Source organism: Protopterus annectens, chromosome 6.part0 (assembly GCF_019279795.1).
Source record: "Protopterus annectens isolate FY-2018-M chromosome 6.part0, PAN1.0, whole genome shotgun sequence".
In the NCBI taxonomy this organism is placed as follows: Eukaryota; Metazoa; Chordata; order Ceratodontiformes; family Protopteridae; genus Protopterus; species Protopterus annectens.
The window spans coordinates 1,225,915,965-1,225,936,117 of record NC_056737.1 but is presented as its reverse complement, the minus strand read 5'-3'; the positions used below and the strand labels follow the sequence as shown (position 1 = coordinate 1,225,936,117).

Here is a 20,153-nt window from a genome sequence, read left to right as displayed (position 1 = left end):
GTGAAAAAGCTTGTTAAAATGAGTTTTCCCTTAAGTGGGTTCAAGCACTGAATAGACTATTCATCAAACTGATATAGACCCATTTAAAACTATTAGATACACCTGTATTTAAACCTTGCATCATCTGGTTTATAAAAATGAAATCTGTCAATGCATTTACATCTGCTGCCACAGAGTCAGCTAGGCAGCAGTTGTGTTCCTTTCTTTCAGTACTATACAGACGGTTGATTGCCGTGCCTCTCCACTTAACATGTTTGCACAGGGGTAAGCAAACCAATAGAACTGTGTAGCTCACAAGCTCAAAGACTTTAAAATTGACTGCACAGTCCCGCTGCTTGGCATTGTGCTATGAAACGTGCATAATAGCATGTATTATGTATGTTTTCTGTTCATTTAGTCTTCATCCCATGAGAATACATGTTAAAGCACAAACAAGGGGAAAGCACTTTTTAAGGAAAGAACACATATTTACACTATAGCCATGTGTTATATGGACCCATGCACTTGAAACTTGGTCTGTCAGTACTTGTTCACAAATATATCAACTACACTACAGAAATAAATAAAAAAAATACTTTATTATAGACCATGGACATCTTTGTATTGACAATGCACATTCAGATTTTCCAATACTTGTAGCAATGTGGACAGCTGTTTGCATATAATTTGCAAAGCTGTTTATTTAAGATCTACCTGCACACTGGAAACACAACAGCAAATTCTACACTTGCAACCTCATCAATCTGGTAACATGCACATCTTTAATATCTTAACAGTTGTACATGGCCTGTTTGATTCCAGCCTCACAACATCTTCTCTCTCAAACATCCAATGATGATATCAAACACTAGAAATTGTCTGGCAGCCTTGTGAAAATTGGACTTGTGCCATGGAACTTGCATTAAGTATTGAGTTCTCTAGTCTGTTTGCTTAGTTAGGCAGGGGTTCTAATTTCACTCCAATGAACTGGTGTCTGTGTTTTTCTGTCTATCTAGTCAGAAGACCATAATTGTGCATCCTGCAGTCATCACTCCAATCCCGTGGAGTACCAGTATTTTGACAGTTGTATGTGCCTTCGCATCCATTTCATTCAGGCCTCCCAACATCTCTCCAACATCCAGTAATGATGTCATACACTAGAAATTGTCCTGCAGCCTTGTAAAAGTCAGAATTGTGCCGTGCTGCTTGCATTAAGTACTGCAGTCTCTAGCTGGTGTACTTAGGTAGGGATTATGTTCTCAATTCAGTCAACTTGTGTGTATGTGTATATATTCACTTAGTTGACATTCAAGAGACTTTTTTACATGCATGTGGGATACTGCTATTACCATCTTCTTCACATCAGACTCTGCTGATATCATCAGCCATAAAGTGTTGCCCAACACTGTAAAAACAAGACTTGTGCTGTGGAACTTGTGTTAAGTACTGTGCTTTGTAAATACTTAGGTAGAGGTTCTGTTTTCACTGCAGTCAACTATGTGTGTATTCAGCAATCACTATGACAATAATTTTTGAGCAATATGTGAGTCCACAGCTACATCAAACCCTTCTCTGAACATCTTGTTGTAGTATACAGTTATGATGTTGTCCTGTATAACATGGGCTCTGACAGCACCCAAGACAATCCTGTATTTCCAAGCTACTTTCCTACACATATAGATGTTCTAATCTGACAGCAGGCAGCTTTCATGTTTATACATGCAGTTATCACTTTTGAGACAATTTTACAAAGGGATGTCACTCCACATCCATTCCCTACATTCCTTCCAACATGTTCTTCTCAGCATACAATGATATTATTGTACTCCATAAAGTGCAACATGACAGTCTTAGTCAGACACATGTGGTGACGCTACTGTAACATTGTATGGCATTCATATTCTAAACCTACACAAGTGTAATGTTCAAATCAGGCTCAGTCTACTGGTGTGTGTGTATGCGTGTGTGTGTGTGTGTGTGTGTGTGTGTGTGTGTGTGTGTGTTTGTGTGAGTGTGTGTGTGTGTGTGTGTGTGTGTGTGTGTGTGTGTGTGTGTGTGTGTGTGTGTGTATGTATGTATGTATGGCTGGTGGCACACTATGGTCACTGTATGATCTCTGGAATAGCCCTTCATTTCACTACCACTTAGGGTATCTTTCACATAGCCCCTTGCAGCCTCATTTTTCCTCTGGCCACATGATATCCTCCCAGCAGAGGAGTGGAGGATGTCCTCATGTCAAATATAGATAAACACTTCATGAATCAGAGTCCTTCCATGAGCCTCTGCAAGCCATCTCCAGATCACTGCATGTGTGATTGCTAATTCTGTCATGGTGTGGTGCACATCTCATATGAATGGTGGCAGTATGTAATGCAATCCAATAAATATATACATACATACAACAGTCTTACTATCTTTCATAATATAGATATAGTATTTTTGTTTTCAATGGTATACTAATGGCTAGGATTTCATTTGATGCTGGCCATTAGCCTAATGATATCCTATGACCCTATGAAAAGTTGACGTGTCAACGTTGCTGTCATTGATGTGTTATATTGAGGTGTGGATGTTCAGTATGGCTACAAGAGGGTATTACAATCTTTGATGTGAACTAATGTATTGATGGCCATTGCTGCCATTGCATTACATCCTCCTTCTACAACAACTGTAGCAATATGTCCCCTTGAGAAATTTTGACATAGGTTTATTCTTTCATAGGAGGTTACAAGGCTAGCAGCCCTACAGTTCTTACAGGCCTAGCCATCTTTATACTAAGTAGCCCCAATTGCCCTTACTAGGTGGACATAATTCATAGAATAGGTCTGTGGTCAACACCAACTACCCTGTCAATGAGGTACATGGGTGCCTCCCCCGGGGTGAATTTGGGGTCCCCCATCCATTTGTCTATTCCAGAAGAGTGGCTGTCTCTGGGAGCATGTCCAATATCTGTCTCTCAAGCATGTTCTGTTAATGTCACAGGCTAGGTTAAGATCCCTAGAGTCAGTGACTCTTATGTCATTGAATTGCAGATGTGCAGGATTTCCATTAGCACAGGATCAGAGACTACTCTGTAGGCTAGGCATCAATCGCATCTCAACAGCCTATATGATGCAGAGTACAGTGACAGAATTTTCAGTCTATCCGTGTATGTCATGGCATGGTCTGAGGGCCCTGTATTGTCTTGGTGAGAAACCCCTGGGTCTCTCTGGCTCCTGCAGGTGTCTGGTGAAGTATATGCAAAAGGGAGCGTTGTACTCTATTAGCAGTCTGATGAAGGTCGAATACAATGGTGTTATAAAGTCCTCAGACTTGGATGCAATGCCCCTAATTATTAGTTGCACAATGCAGAAGGCTTTCCTTACCACTCTGGAAACTTGGTGGTCGAAGTTCAGATTGCTATCTTCCTGTGTTCCCAGGTCTCACAATACTGGTTTGCACTTACAGGGGAGTGCTCTTAATATTGTAATTAGCAGGGAATTACACTTTGCCAAAGACAATCATAATAGCACTTTTTTGCATTTAGTTGTACACTGTGGCTTTAATACCAATCATTTGTTTTACCCCCTCCTGTAATATGTTAACATCACTGGTGGATTCATTGATTGCACCCAATTTCCAATCATCGGCAAATTTGGTAAGCCAAAGGGCATCTACTTTTTCCTGGACTTCCAAGAAATAGATTCTGAACAATAAAGGCCCAGCACAGATCCTTGTGGTGCCCCATCGGTGATGGCTGCACTGGTAGAGGTTGAGTCTGTGTTGGAAATAAATGCACTGCTTTATTGAAAACCCTGTTAATCACTGTGGCATTTTGTGCAAACACGCAGACCTAGTTTATCCATAGGTAAACAGGTTTACATGACTTCTGCTGTCTGTTTTACCTTTCATGTTTTCCTGGATGGCAGCACTGATGCTGGCCAAGAAACTGTGCTTATTTACATTTAAACACAGTGAGCGATATGCATAGGCAATTAGAGTTGCTGGTCACCACGCAAACACAAACTCCATGTCGGCTTTGTGCTAAGACTACAAGGAGTTTATTGAATCCAAGAAAATATATATATATATATATATATATATATATATATATATATATATATATATATATATATATATATAGATATATATATATATATATATATATATATATGTGTGCGTGTGTGTGTATGTGTGTATATATATATATATATATATATATATATATATATATATATATATATATATATATATGTAGATAGATATATACCACCATATATATAAACCAACCACCGTAACCAGCACAGATAACCAAAAACTAAGGGTAATGCTACACAATGCCAGAAGTCTCAACCTTGAAATGCATGCACTCGAGGCATTCCTCAGTATGGAGAAAATCGATGTTTGTGCAGTGACGGAAACCTGGTTCAAGGCTCCAGACAGCACCCGAGCACTACCAGGTTACAATTCATATCATACCTTCCGGCCTCAGTTACTGGATCGCAGTACAAAGGGCGGAGGTGTATCCATATTCATCAAGGATACCCACATCTGCAGGTTAGTGGCGCAGCATGATGCCCCAGAGATCATCCATGCGCAACTATCTGCAGGCAAAACCACATTTCAAATCGTAGCCTGTTATAGATCACCCACCATGTCCCAAGATGCTCACTCAGCATTCCTTGAGGCATTGGAAAATATAAAGGTCCTATCCAACACCATCATTTTGGGTGATTTCAACTACCCTGGTATAGACTGGATGAACTACCAAACTCCTAACTCCTATGCCCAGCGGTTCATAGAATTTATAACTTCAAATGCCCTTGAACAACTGGTATGTTCTCCCACCAGAGGGGACAACATATTGGATTTAGTCATCACAAATATGGGCGCCCATTATACCACACCCATTATCACTCCCTCTCTGGTCAGATCAGACCACAAACCGATAACCCTGGACGTCCTCACCCCTCCACCTCCCCCAATCAAAGAAACCATTGTAAAAAACCTTTCCAAAGCAAGCTTCAAACTACTTGCATCAGAAGTGGAAAGCTTCACTATTCCCTTGCAGAAGGATAATGATATCCAGGATGCAGAATCCTACACCAAGGCACTTTATATACATCTTCAGGATTGCATGGACCATGCTATCCCAAATAAAACCAAGACTCCTTCCTCAAGCAAGAAGAAACCAGTCTGGTGGACCCCGGCCATAAGCAAACTATACAATAAAAGGAGGAGACTTACACAAAAAAGGCCAAATCTCAAGTAGAAAAATCATCCCTGATCAGCATTAGTAAGAAAATGAGGGCCCTCATCAAGTCAACTAAAGCAAATTTTGAAAAGAAAGTTGCCAAGGATGCCAAGGATAACCATAAGGCCTTCTATGGTTATGTCAAAAACCTAAATGGCAACGCTCAGGTCTGTTCTGAGCTAGTACAAAATGGAACAAAATACACTGACCCGACTGACATTGCCAACATCTTGGCTGATAGGTTCAGTGCAAATCCCCCCCCCCTCACCACCTACAGGGCCTATTACTATTCCAGGGGATTGTGTAACTCCAATTATTACTGATACGTTGGTTAATAAGGCTCTGTCTAAAGCTAAAAACACTGCCTCCATGGGACCAGACGGTGTTCCGGGCTGTGTCATACATGAGCTCCAAAATGAATTAACCCCACATCTGAATACCCTGTTCAGTCTCAGCCTCTCAACAGGATATGTGCCCACAGAATGGCGCACAGCAATGGTGGTTCTGCTGCACAAGGGTGGGCCCACAACCGACCCTGGGAACTACCGACCAATAAGCCTGACCAGTCTGATCTGTAAGGCAATGGAGTGAATCATTATGGAACTCATAAATGGAGAGATTGGGAACCTCCAAACACTTGACACCACACAGTTCGGCTTCATCAAAGGCAGATCATGCCTCCTGAACCTGGTGGACTTCTTTGAGACAGTTAATCAGGCTATGGATAAGGGAAAGGAGGTACACACGGCTTACCTTGACCTTGCTAAAGCATTTGACACCATTCCCCATTCGGGTATTATTGATAAACTCACCAACCTGGGCATAAACCCTTACATCACAAGATGGATCGCAAACTGGCTCTCAGACAGATCCCACAAAGTAAGAGTAGTGGGATCTATGTCCGAATCCAGCCCAGTAACGAGCGGTGTGCCTCAGGGCTCTGTCCTGGGGCCCCTCCTGTTTGGCATATATGTCTCAGAAGTACAGGCAAGCAATGAAGGGCTGTGGCTGACCAATTTTGCGGACGACTGCAAACTGGGTGCTATAATAGAGTCTCCGGCTGACACGGATATCCTCCAGAAGGGCCTTAATGAGACTGATGCATGGTGTCAAAGCCATGGTCTCAAGCTAAATGCTAAAAAATGCGTAGTAATCCCCTTTGGAAAAAACAGAGTACCCGCGAACTACCACATAGGCGGTAACCCCCTGAAATCTGAAGAAGTAATAAGGGATCTAGGGACCCAAGTAGAAAGTCAGATTTCCTTTGTTAACCATGTTGCCAAGGTGGTTAGAAAATCCTTCTATGTGACCCATCTGATCACGAAAGAGTTTGCATCAAGATCTAAGGATGTAGTGGTGCCCCTCTACTCTTCCCTCATCAGACCCATTATTGAGTACAATGCACCAATTGGAATGTACCTGGCTAGGCATCTCCAGCAGCTGGAGAGACCACAGAGGTACCTCACTAAGAGGATTACTGGCCTTAAACAGTTGCCCTATGCAGCACGATTGAAAAAACTAAGGCTTTTCTCTGTTGCATACCGCCTTCTCAGAGGTGATCTCTATCTAACATACAGAGCCATGTCCAACCCAGAACTATTGAACATGCTCCATCTTAGCAAAACCAAATCTACTCGAGCAACACGCTCTAGGGATATAAACTTCAGCACAACAATGAATAGAACATGCTGGAGGGATAGATTCCCTTCGCAAAGACTTCCCTTGCTATGGAACAAGGTCCCAATCTACATAAGATAGAGCCCCTCACTACCACTCTTCAAGAGGAACCTTGACGAGTGGATGGGTAACAGAAAGTTCACACCAGGGATCATACCAACAGCTCTACTAGATAGGGACCAAGGGTACTAGCTGCTAGATCAAGGGCCTAGGGAACTAACCAAAGGGGCGGTGAATACTGCACAACATTGCTGGGCTAATATATGCCTTTGGGCAGATAGCCCAGTACCTACCTATGAACTTATGAACCTATATAAATAATATATCAGTATATATGTATAGCTGGATATATATATATATATATATATATATATATATATATATATATATATATATATATATATTTATTAGATTTATATATATATATATTAGATTTTATATATATATATATATATATATATATATATATATATATATATATATATATATAGATAGATATTTAGATAGATATGTATATAGCTATATACACACATATATAGTTACAGAAAATCTTAGGAAGCACTGGAGACAAAAGACTATAGAAAAGTACAGTGCTTCTTAAGACTCAAATAGACGTGTATATATATATATATATATATATATATATATATATGGCCATAACAAGCCTAGCCAAGAGATTATCCCCAAAAAAGAAACCTCAGTCAGCACCTGTCACCCCTGTCAATGAGGAACAGAGGTGGAATCCCTGGGACAAATTTGTTGGTTTCCCATCCATTCATCAAGGTTGTGCTTGAAGAGGGTCAGTGAGGTACTCTGTTTGACGTGTATGGGAAGTGTATTCCAGAGACAGGGCAGCATCTGGGAGACAAACCTGTCTCTCCAGCAGGTTTTCTTGATGTTGCATATTAGATTTAGGCCTATCAAGTGGGTGATGTGTGAGGAGTTAGACTTACAGATATGGAGCATCTCTAGTAGGACAGGGTCCAATATTGCCTTGTAGGTGAGACACAGGTCATGTCTGAGCAATCTGTATGATAGTGAGTAGAGTGATAGTGATTTCAGCCTGTCCACATAGGAGAAGTATTGGAGGCCATGGATTCTCTTTGTGCAGTATTTCTGTGGCCTTTCCAGTTGGTGCAGGTGTTTGGAGAGGTACATACCACCAAACGGGGCACTATACTAAATTATAGGTCTAATGAGGGAGGAGTACAGAGAGGTAATAACCTCCTTTTTTCTGGATCCAATCCCTTTACCTATGAGATGAACCAAGTAAAAGGCTTTTCTGACCACTGCTGCCACATGATGGTCGAATGTGAGATCGTTGTCAACCTGAGTACCCAGGTCTCTCACCACAGGTTGAGTGCTTAGGGGATTGCCATTGATGTGGTAATCAGCAGGGGCTGTGTTTTTGCTAAATGGTATGATAATACATTTCTTTTGCGTTTAACTTAAGTCCATGACTTTAGCACCAGTTATTTGTAGCTGTGAGGCCCTCTTGCAGTATGTTAACATCATTTGGGGAGTCAATGACAGCACCCAACTTGCAGTCATCCGCAAACTTGGTCAGCCACAGGCTCTTTGTCTTTGCCTGGACCTCTGAGAAGTAGATGCCAAACAGTAGGTGTCCCAGGACAGATCCCTGGGGAACACCACTAGTAACAGATCTGCTATCAGAGATGGCGGCACCTGTTTTGACCTTCTGGGTCCTATCTGTCAGCCCATCTGATGAGATAGGAATTAACACCAAGTTATGTTAGCTTTTTGATGATGCCTGAGTGGGGGATTGTGTTAAATGCCTTGGCCAGGTCAAGGTAAGCTGCATGTACTGACTTTTCCTCATCCAGGACCTTGATGACAGTCTCAAAGAAATCAGCTAGGTCCAATAGGCAAGATCACCCCTGACAAATCCGAAGTGGGTGGGGTCAAGTGCTTGGAGATTGCCTGTGTCCTTGTTTATGAGATCCATAATAATATGCCCCATGGCTTTACAGATCAGGCTTGTCTAGCTAATGGGATGATAGTTTCCCGGGTCAGTAGTGGCACCACCTTTGTGGAAGGGGATGACAATGGTGGTTCTCCACTCTGCTGGAACGAAACATGTAATTAGGCTGTGGTTAAGGGTCTACCTGAAAATGCCGACATCGCAGAACGCCAACAATGAGAACACCGAAACTGGAAGATCGACAACAGAGAAGACCGACAGTTGAGAATCCCGACGCTGAGAACACCGACATGTTCAGGTAAGTGTGCGATAGGGACGGACATTAGGGTCAGGGTGTGGGTAAGGTAAGTGTGCGATAGTGACGGAGTTTAGGTTTAGGGGCGGGTTAAGTGAGTTAGGGTTAGGGTGCGGGTAAGGTAAGTGTGCGATAGTGATGGACTTGAGGGTTATGGGCAGATAAAGTGAGTTAGGGTTAGGGTGCGGGTAAGGTAAGTATGCGATAGTGACGGACCTTAGGGTTAGGGTTTGGGTTAAGTTTAGTGCATAGATAGTTGTGTATGTAAGGTTTAGTGTAGGTTTGTAAGGTTTTTGGTGTGCTTGTGTTGTGTGTGTGTTTTTTGGGAAAGGTATTTGTTTTGTTGTTTGTCGGATTTTGGTTTGTCGGGCATGTGAAGTTTCGTATTTTTGAACTTTTTTTTTTTTTTCGGTGTTTTTGTGTCGGTTATTTCATTGTCGGTGTTTTGGCATGTCGGTGTTATCAGGTAGACCCGTGGTTAAACAGGGTGCTCAATGGTGAAGCTAGTTCTTGCTGGAGATGGTGCAGAATACAGCCTAGCATACTATTAGGTTCCATAGAAGCTGCGTTCTTTGCCTTGGATAGGGCCTTTAATACTTGATCTGTGGAGATGTGAGGTGTGGGACAAGTATCAGGGATGTCGACTGGGCCTTTGGGGAGCGATAGGGGGTGAAGTCTGCACTGAACCTATCAGCTAGCAGGTTGGCTAAGTCAACAGGATCAGGGTAAGTGGTACCATTAATTACTAATTCAGAACAAACTTGGACTTTGCCATGGAGGTTCCTAACATAACTGAAGAAGGACTTGTGGTTTCTCTCTGTTTCAGAGGCTAGTTTTGACTGATAATTGGCTTTGGTGGTTTTCACTAGTAATCTAATTTGCTTGTTGAGGTAGAGGAGGGAGTTTTTCTAATTTGGAATTTGTTCCTTTTTACACTTGGACAGCAGTTTCTTCCTTTTGTTGTAAAGTCTGTTGATAGAGGATGTCCACCAGACAGGTTTGTGTTTCCTTGAGGAGCAGATTTTAGTTCTGCTGAGTACACCTAAGTCCATGCAGTTGTACAGGTGCTTGTATACTGCACTGAGTAGTTCAGCATAATTGTCTGTATCCTCTAAGAGGGGGGCAGTGATATGAAGCTGCAGATACCCTCCCTTAGGAGGTTGTAGTCAGCTTTTGAGAAGTTTTTTAGCTTGGTTATGGCTGAGGAGGAGTTGGGTGGGATAGAAACTTTGAATGAGACAGACCGATGATCTGATCTCACCAGGGAAGAACATACTATGGGAATGGTGCAGTGATTGCCCATGTTGGTGAGAACCAAGTCCAGTATGTTATCTCCCCTTGTAGGGGATGAGACCAGCTGCTCTAGTGCATTAGAATTTATTAAGTCAAGGAATAGTGGGGTGAGTGCATTAGTGCAGGAATAGTTCACCCAGTCTATGGTGGGGTAGTTAAAGTCACCAAGGATCAGGGTGTTAGGGGGTACCTTGATGGAGTCAAGTAGGCCCAGATAGGAGGAGTGAGTGCCATGTGTGTGTGTGTGTGTCTGTGTACTGTGTATCTGTAATTTATATACATATATATCATATATATATATATATATATATATATATATATATATATATATATATATAGCAAATGAATAAATAAATGAATAAATAAATATGTGCCTAATCGGCACAGCAACATAGAATATCTTGGGATATGCACATCTTGGACAATTACCTCGGTTATGACAGACTATGTATAGTACCTTGCCTCCTCCTCCTTTTGGTCTTCTGCCATGGCTCAGCACAGTGAGTAAGAAATAACAAAGTCAAAACCTAACAAGCTTGTTGGCATGTGTGAGTGTGTGTACATATGCATGCATGCATGTGCATAAATATGTGCATGAATGTGTTATAAGCATATGGTTTATAACAAATGTGTGCACATTTTTAAATGACTGACTTACCCTTCTAGACGTACATCTGGTAGGCTTCTATTTAATGCAATCAGATCACTTGCCATTAGATTAAACTGGTTGATTTTGAATAGCTCCTTCATCTTCTCTTGGTCTTTCCTAGGAATAAGTACTGCTCGCCCCATCTCTCCTGGGCCATCATGCATTTTTGATATAACCTCTGCATAAAGAGAATCGATAGCAAACATAATGAAGTAATCATATTCCCATGAGGTATTCTAACAATTTAATGAGTTCTAATAACAATCTTAGTTAACTAATACCTGTGCTTCTGCATTAAACATTTAATATAATTTATTCTGAACTGCTCCAGTGGTTTAGAGGGATAAAGCCATGACTATAGCCCAGGCAGCTTAGATGCAATTAGCAGCTTGGGTGCATGATAGAGCAGCAGGGAGGGATGGGTGCAGCCATCCCAGGTGGGTAGGCAGTCCCATGTGTGTTTACAGTGATGATATCTGGTGGAGGCAAGGAACATCGCGTAGTAGGTATGCCTAGCAAAGAGGATTAGGGTGGAGACATGGCTGAGCTACTGCAAAGTTGGGGTGATACACCATATCTCCACTGCATGCATGGCCCTCAGGTATACCACTTGGGACCATGGGGGAAATAGGTAGATCCAAAGTAAAAAAGACTACCACTTGGGACCACAAGGGGGGCATGTAGATCCAAAGTAAAAAGATCCCCTGGATAGATTCATTTTGAGCCCTCAGTTTCCTTGTTCCAGGAATGGCCCCCAACATACCAGTTTAAGTCTGGAAGGGAGCAAGGAAAGAGAGTTGGTAGACCTAGCATGGACAACAGAATCCAGGGTGCCAGGCTGGTACTCATAAAGGATAAGAGATAGAAGGAAGCAAAAAAAAAAAAAAAAAACATTTAATATAAATTATTTAGGATGCATCCAGCCTGCTGTATTTGTTATATACTTACATACCCACTTACACACATGAACATGTGCACGCGTGTGCGCACACATGCCCACACGCACACACACACACACACACAAATACACACACACACACACACACACACACACACACACACACACACACACACACACACACACACACACACACACACACAAACACACACAGACACACACACACACATACACGCACACACACAAAATAAATCAGTCTACAGCATGAATAGATAAACACCGTGTTACCCAGGAACATTCACAAGAACTGAACTGCACGTTTCTTCCTTCCCATCCACATCATAAGACAAATATGCATAAATGATTTTCAAAGCAAAGCTAAGTTCAACACATACAGAGCATGGAGAAAGGTAACTCTCTTACACTGTGTAGGAGCTACACAGTTCTTTACACAAGAATGCTGTCGCTTACACAGAATACATGATTTCTTATTTTATTTTGGTACGTCATTGTACTACTTACATGTAGAAGAGCAAAAGATCAGCCCTTCAAATGACACTAAGCAGAAGAGTGTTTCCAAATGTAAAACAATGAACTGCTTAATGCACATGATTCTTAGATTGCAAAACTGGGTTCTAAAGTGACCACAAACTATTTTTTTTTATTAATTTTTAAACATAATAAAACAACATCGTACCATTCAAAAGAAACAACAAAGAACAACAAATTATAGTAGTATCTAAATCAAATATTTAGCATATTAATGCCCTTTAAAAAACTCAACTAAACATATACTATTATAGAAATCTTAAATCATTATTTTTCTCATAAAACAATTTAAACCAGTTGTTAGTATTTTTATCAGGTCTCATCTTAATAGTGATTACTTAATTTTGGCCTACAACATTAACAATATTTATAAATTTCTTACATAGAGAGTAATACATGTTTTCAAGTTTATCTTAATAATTTTCCTACAATATTATTTATTTATATATTTATTCATTTATTCATTTTATTGTTTACCAGGAAAGTCTGACTGGGCGCTCTGGCCCATTTTTAGTGGAGGCCAGTGGAGAAAAGCTCCATTAAAGTTACAAGAATTATAAAAAATTTACAGAGAGAAAAAAAATCACTTTCTTTTTTAACAGTAGAAATGGGGTTGTAGAATCATGCAATGGGTAATACAATCAAGACAGAGGTAAATAAAATATGATTTCTGTAGTAGTGTTATACAATAATAAAGAGGTTGCATTTACTGTTTACATACACCGATATACACAATTCATTTCCATGGAAGTGATGAAAAGCAGTATATAGTTATACATGCAGATATGATTTATTTACATTATTTACAGGATAAGTTAGGGGTGCTGGAGAGTTAGCTGTTGTTGATAGCCTGAGAGAGAGAGAGAAGGTTAGTCAGGATGTGAGCAAACACAGAGCCAGGAGGAGTTTAAATGCTATTCTCGGTTGTGCTTAAAGCTAGATGGACAGGTGTCCTGTTTTAGTGGGACAGGCAGACAGTTCCACTGTCTGGTGGTGAGATAGGATGATTATAGTGAGTCTCCAGCTGTATTATGGTATTTGGAAGTTATTAGTAGGCTCTGGCTGCCTGAGCAAAGGCAACGTGTTGGGGAGTAGTGCTTCAGAATGTTTTGTAGAGACGGGCATGTGTATGGCTTGTGTATTATTTTGTGGGCAATTTGAAGTTCAGGGAATCTAAGGTGATTAGGTATTTCTAGCCATTTGAGCTTCTTTAGTGTTAAGCAGTGGTGCATATGGTTGGATGCATTAGCTACAAATTTGGCTATTTTGTTAAAGCATGCCTCTGATTTATTTAGTATGGTGGCTTGAATGTTGGTTAATTGTGATGCATAGAGAAGCGAGGGGAGAATGCAGGATTATGTGAAGGATTTTCTTGAGAAGTCTGTGAGGTAGGGTTTGTTTCAGTAGAGGAAACCCAGTTTCTGATGAGTTTTCTTGATGGCCTGGATGTTATGCAAGTCACATTTTACATTATTGTTTATTATGACTCCTAGTAGTTTGGTATTTCTTACAGTTTCTCTGGTGATGTTGCTTGTTGAGGTGATATTAAAGGGTATACTGTTTGTAGAAAGAGATCTGGGAGTGAAAAGCATTCATTTTTTTTTTTTTTGGTATTTAAGATTATCTGCTGAGCCTTTAGCCATGATTCTATGCAAATGAAAGAGTCTTAAGTCATTTGCTGAAGTAGTGGAAGGGCTGAGCTAAGCAGATGATGGTTGCAACATTGGCATATTGTACTAAGGTCACAGATTTGTTGGCTTTGAGCAGGTTGTTTGTGAACATAATGAAAAGTACTGGGTCTAGAACTGACCCTTGTGGTATGCAGATGAAAAAAGGCAAGAAGGGGGATAGGTCCTGATTCCATTTTATAGCCTGTTGTCTGTTGGAGAGTGGGCTACAGAACCAAGTAAGAGTTGAGTGATCTAGTGATATGGAAGGCAGTTCATTGATTAGGAGTTGGTGGGTTACTATGTCAAATTATTTTGACAGATCCAGGTACAGAGAATATATAAGGTTATAATTAGTTATGTTGGTATTTTGGGTTCAAAGAAACTAAGCACAGCTGCTGTTGTATTTTTGTGTGGTTGAAAGTCATTTTGTGTGGGGGAGAGTCGGTTATTGTTTATGAGATGCTTTAGGAGTTGGGAGTGTATGCATCTTTCTATGCTTTAGGAGATAGAGGAGAAAATTGCAATGGGATGGTAGCTGGAGAAGTCTTTGTTTGATCCACCTGTGTGAAGTTGTCAAATATTTTCCAGATAGTGGGTACATAGTTTTCCGTGATACATCTATTTATAAGTATTGAGATGGGATATTCCAGGACATCAGCAGCTAACTTAAGGTATTTGGGTGGGAGTTTGCCAGTAGTTGGTGCAGTGATTTTCAGTTTTTGAAGGTAAAATGTTTGATAGTTGAGGTAGGTATTTGGTGGAAAGAAAAGAGAGGGTTATTGTGAGTATTTTTGGTGAGACAGAGAGATGGGAGGGTGGATTAAATTCAAGTAAAGAGATGAAAGATTGAATGAAATGTGCATTAAATTGGGTGGCTATGAGGCTTGTGTCACTGATTGTGGGAGGAGATGGAGTAGTTGTTTGAACGGGGTACAGTACATTTTTTATGATTTTCTAGAATTACTTGAGATTGTGGTGTTTGCCTAGAAATGAGAGAAAGAATGTAATGTCTAGTTTTACCTGTTGTTTACATCAATTTCTAAAAATTTTGTGATTTTCTAGCTGTATTCCATGCCTTCTGGGATTTGTCACTATTCAGAATGAACTGTTTAGTTTATATGTTAGGCCATGGAGCAGGGTTGCTTTTGTTTTTTTTTATTTATTTTTTTCTTTTGTTTTGTTTTTCTGTTCTTATTGCAGATAACTTATATAATATGTTAAGGAATTTGTTACTGAAATGGTTAACGGAATCTTCTAGTGGTGTTTTTTAGAGTATTTGAATTTTATTTGGCGATGTATTTTATAAAGGTGTCTTTGTTAAAAGATAAGAGTCTATGTGCTTTTTTTAATACTGTATGTTTGGACCTGTGATAAGTTTGTCTTGTAACAAATGCAGGGAGATGGTCCCTGATGTTGTCTGAGAGACAGCCAAAGGTGTTTATGTTTGAGGGTGAGGTATAAGGATCCAATCTGGTAAGTGAGTGCCTGTTGCTGTGTTTATTTATTTTAGTGGTGAGATGATTACTTGAATGAAACTGAATAGGTTTAATAGAGAGGTAGGGGAGTAAGTGTTTACAAGTAAACAGTTGACATTGATATCCCTAAGTATAATAGTTTCATTATTTACATGCATAGGTTCATAGGTGTTTGCTAGACTAATGGCCCTAGGGCCCTTACAAACCTAGCCAAGTTCGACCCTTGGCCCCTTAAGGGTCTGGAGATATGGAATATGTTATAAGCAGATCTAAATCAGCACTGACTCTCCCTACCCAACAAGGACACAGGTGAACCCCTGGGATGAATTTTTGGTTTCCCTTCCAATCATCTAAGTTATGCTTAAAAAGGGTTAACAAGAGGCTTTGCTTAACCTGTACTAGAAATCTATTCTAGAGGAAAGGCAACCTCTGGGAGACATATTTGTCTCTCCAGCAAGTCCTGTTGATGTCACATGCTAGGTTTCAGGTTCCATATTAGTGGAAAACCATTGCAGGATGTCTTCAAGAATGGGAATGGTGTTTCCTGGGGGAATATATATGACAGCAAAACAAACAGTTTTGTTTTTGTTCAGGTGTAGGAATGTAATATATATATGTCTGTGTTAAGATAGCTGGGGTGACTGGGTACTTGGTGATGTTTAGTGATTTTTTTTAAGTATTGCAATAACTAACAGACCCCAGAGAAGATGGTATCACATTCTATTAACACTGCCAGGAACTCAAACATTAAACAAAACTAATGATTTAGATAATTCAAATTAATCTGTCCATAGAGCTTGAAGAAAACTATTAATTTCTTTCCAAAAGGGTTTTATGATATCACAATCAATGACCTTATATTGCAAATGAACTTTTAATATAGATTTATATCACTAACATCTAGCAGCCCTTTTATACATGAGCTCTGTTTTGTGGGGAGTAATAAATGTTCTGTGTATACATTTCCACAAAAATAGTCTCCAGTATAAGAAAGATATAGTTTTCCCAAATGATGTTAATATTGATCTCTTATCATCCTCTATTACAATTGTATGATTAAAGTAAACGAATCACAATAATTATGTTTAACATGTAATTTTATATTTCTTGCTAAGATATATATATATATATATATATATATATATATATATATATATATATATATATATTAGACAAATGTAATTTTAAAGATAATTTATAAGATCAAAATTAGCTCCGATTTCAAGAATTTCAAGTTCACACTAAAGGATTTCCTACTCAGGTCATGTACCTCTCCATGCTCCACACCAAACTGACATCCATCCCTTTTACTTCATCCTAGTTATATTATATCTTTTCTATCCCCTCCCCCATTGTCCCCTGTCTTACTACTTTTATCTGAATTGTAGCTACCAGCTGCTATGTTTTTTAACCTTTCTTACTCCATCCTAGAACCCCTACTCAACTCTGCCTAATCACAACTTTCTGTGATGATAAATCTATCTACCATTCATCTTATCTAACTCTCTATCTTATTTCTTCCACTCCACTCCACACTGCAACCATCCCTCGCCTCCTTACCTCTCGCTCATACTAAGTTTATTTACACCTTCTAACTGTAAATGAGACTGTATTATACTTAACTAAATTGGTTAACTATACTGCTTTGCCTGTTTTCCTTCTGACCTATCTATCCTAGTTTTATTATTTTTCAACTGTCCCTTCCATAAGTTATTCCTATCAGCCATGTTTTTGTTTAAACTTCTTGTGCTTAATGTATATCTGCAGAAATAATGAGAATTGTCTCTCCAAAACTTAAGTTTATCAAAAATGCTTAGACAAGCCTGTTTATTTTCCCCATATAAAAAGTTGTATTTGCTTTTTATGTTGACCGTAGATTTCATTTTTTTCTGTCTTCTGCTTTGCTGTAATTTATGTAAAAACTGTATATTTTTCTTTTTCTTTTTCTTTGTATTGGAGCTTTTTCTCCCCAGACCTCCACTGAAAATGGGTTCCATGCCCTGTCGAACTTTCCCGAAAACCGAATGTCAAATAAATAAATAAATAAAAAATATATTTAGAAAATCATTAACTATTGAAATGTACTCCTTAATGTATTGGGTAATAAATGATTTTAAAATTAATAAACTGTCTATTAGCTTGTATAATTAACCACTTGTTCAAATAAATATAATATTTGCTCATTATTAAGTCAGATATAAGTAATTTTCCCCATTCGTCATTTGATACAAAAAAACTAGGCTTTGATTTTTTTTAAGACTAGTATTTTAGATAAATTTAAAGTATCAATACAATCCACAGTGAAGGCTATAGGAATCATTGTAAAAAATCAATCTTTCAAATCAGGATTTTTATAAAATAAAGCTTCTAAATATATTTCAATTATTATTAATATAACATGAGGGAGACAGTTATTACATTTGTAGCAAAGTATTTGTTTGACAACGTTTTAAAGCTATTTCCTAGTAATGTTGCTATTATTATTTAACAAAATAATCTCACAAAGTTATTTCCATCCTGCAGAATAATTAGAATTTAACCATAACATTACAGTTTTGATGATTGAAAGTAACACATACAATTTTATATCAAGAAATCCCATTCCACCCTTAAGTCTGTCGTGCTTATCATGACCTAAAGTGAATCTGGATTTATTTGAGAAGCAAATAAATGTTAAAAGTTATGTAATAAATTGTTTATTTAATTATTTAGAAGGGAGAAGAAAAGTTGACTGAATAATATATAATACTTTTGGCAAGATAATCATCTTGATTAATATTGATCTATTCTCATGGAAAAAATATTTGATTTGTTTACTGGAATATTAATAGGCTCCCAAATGCTACTATTATTAATCAATGTCATTTAATTAGAATTATATGCCAAATGTAATCTCTAAATATTTAATCTGTTTTATGCCAATTAAATTCAATAATCTTTTTAATGAGTCATTTGATTTTTTATTAATTAATAAAATATTTGTTTTACTGTTAATTAAAATTTAGTCATGATATAAATTCTAAACATATTAATGGTTTAATTAAAGAAGCAAGAGACATATCAGTATTACCAATTGTCATTAAAATATGTGCAAGATGCTGGATTTTAGAAGAATAGTGATATTTTATTTTAAATCTCCTTATATTTATATTTCACCTTATAAAATTGGCAAAGGATTCAACTACCAAAGCAAATAATAGGGAAGGTAATGGGCAACCTTGTCTAGTGCCTTTCCAGATTTGAACCTGCTGGAAAACATTTTTTTTAACATTGACAAAGTTGTTTTCATAGAGATGATTAATAAGCTGCATAAAATTATCAAATATATATATATATATATATATATATATATATATATAAAAGACAAATAGAAACAGTCAACAGAATTAAAGGCTTTATTTATATCTAGACTATGCATTGATAATTATTGTGGATGAGTTTAAATACTTGGGATCAACAGTGCAGAGTAATGGTGAGTATGGAAGAGAGGTGAAGAAGACAGTACAGGCAGAATGGAGTGGGTGGAGAAGAGTGTTAGGAGTGATTTGTGACAGATGAGTACCAGTAAGAGTGAAAGGGAAGGTCTACAAGAGGGTAGTGAGACCAGCTATGTTATATGGGTTGGAGACAGTGGCATTGACAAAAAGGGAGGAGTTAGAGCTGGATGCGGCAGAGTTAAAGATATTAAGATTTGCACTGGGTGTGACGAGGGTAGACAGGATAAGGAATAAGTATATTAGAGGGTCAGCCCAAGTTGGAAGGTTTGAAGACAAAGCCAGAGAGGCAAGATTATGTTGGTTTGGACATGTGCTGAGGAGGGATGCTGAGTATATTGGGAAAAAGATGCTAAGGATGAAGTTACCAGGTAACAGGAAAAGAGGAAGGCCTAAGATAAGGTTTAAGGATGTGGTGAGAAAGGACATGCAGGTGGTTGGTGTGACAGAGCAAGATGCAGAGGACAGGAAGAAATGGAAACAGATGATCCGCTGTGGCGACCCCTAACGGGAACAGCCGAAAGAAGATGATGATCTACACCTATCTCTCTATATTTATCTCTCTATATCTATCTATCTATCTATATCTGGGTCTTCTACTGTTTGCTGAAAACACAGTTTATCAAGAAACAGAAGGTTGAACCCACTTAAGCGAAAGTGCACTTCATCGGAAGTGCACTTTCGTGAAAGACGGTTCGCTGAAGCACGTTACAGTGGGGATAAGGAAATATACCCTTTTTCCCACTGTGGTGTGATCTCAGAGTTAGTATATTTAAGTAGGGGGGGGTGTGGGGGCACAGTAATTTTTTATTTTTTTTCTGATTCTGTGAATTGGCTTTCTTGAAAGTGCACTTTCAGTGTAGTGCACTTTCACGGAAGTGGGGTTTTACTTTTCTTGTTCGAGATTGTGAAATTTCGATAAAGAAAAGTAGATCCATATATCTGTATCTATATCTATCTATCTAGAGACAGAGATATGAGTCTATGTCACGTGACTGA

The 20,153-nt window shown here is 38.7% G+C and overlaps 1 protein-coding gene across 1 annotated transcript in view; it reads right to left on the bottom strand.

Annotated features, from left to right (window-relative positions):
• The window catches only part of GALNT13 (polypeptide N-acetylgalactosaminyltransferase 13), a 1,383,758-nt gene extending 1,372,520 nt beyond the window's left edge, over window positions 1–11,238 (bottom strand). The window contains exon 1 of the mRNA XM_044074835.1: window positions 11,078–11,238. Within this exon, the coding sequence (XP_043930770.1) occupies window positions 11,078–11,232 (155 nt within the window). The 5' untranslated portion in view covers window positions 11,233–11,238. The remainder of the gene's footprint in view (window positions 1–11,077) is intronic.
• Between the last annotated feature and the right edge of the window lie 8,915 nt (window positions 11,239–20,153).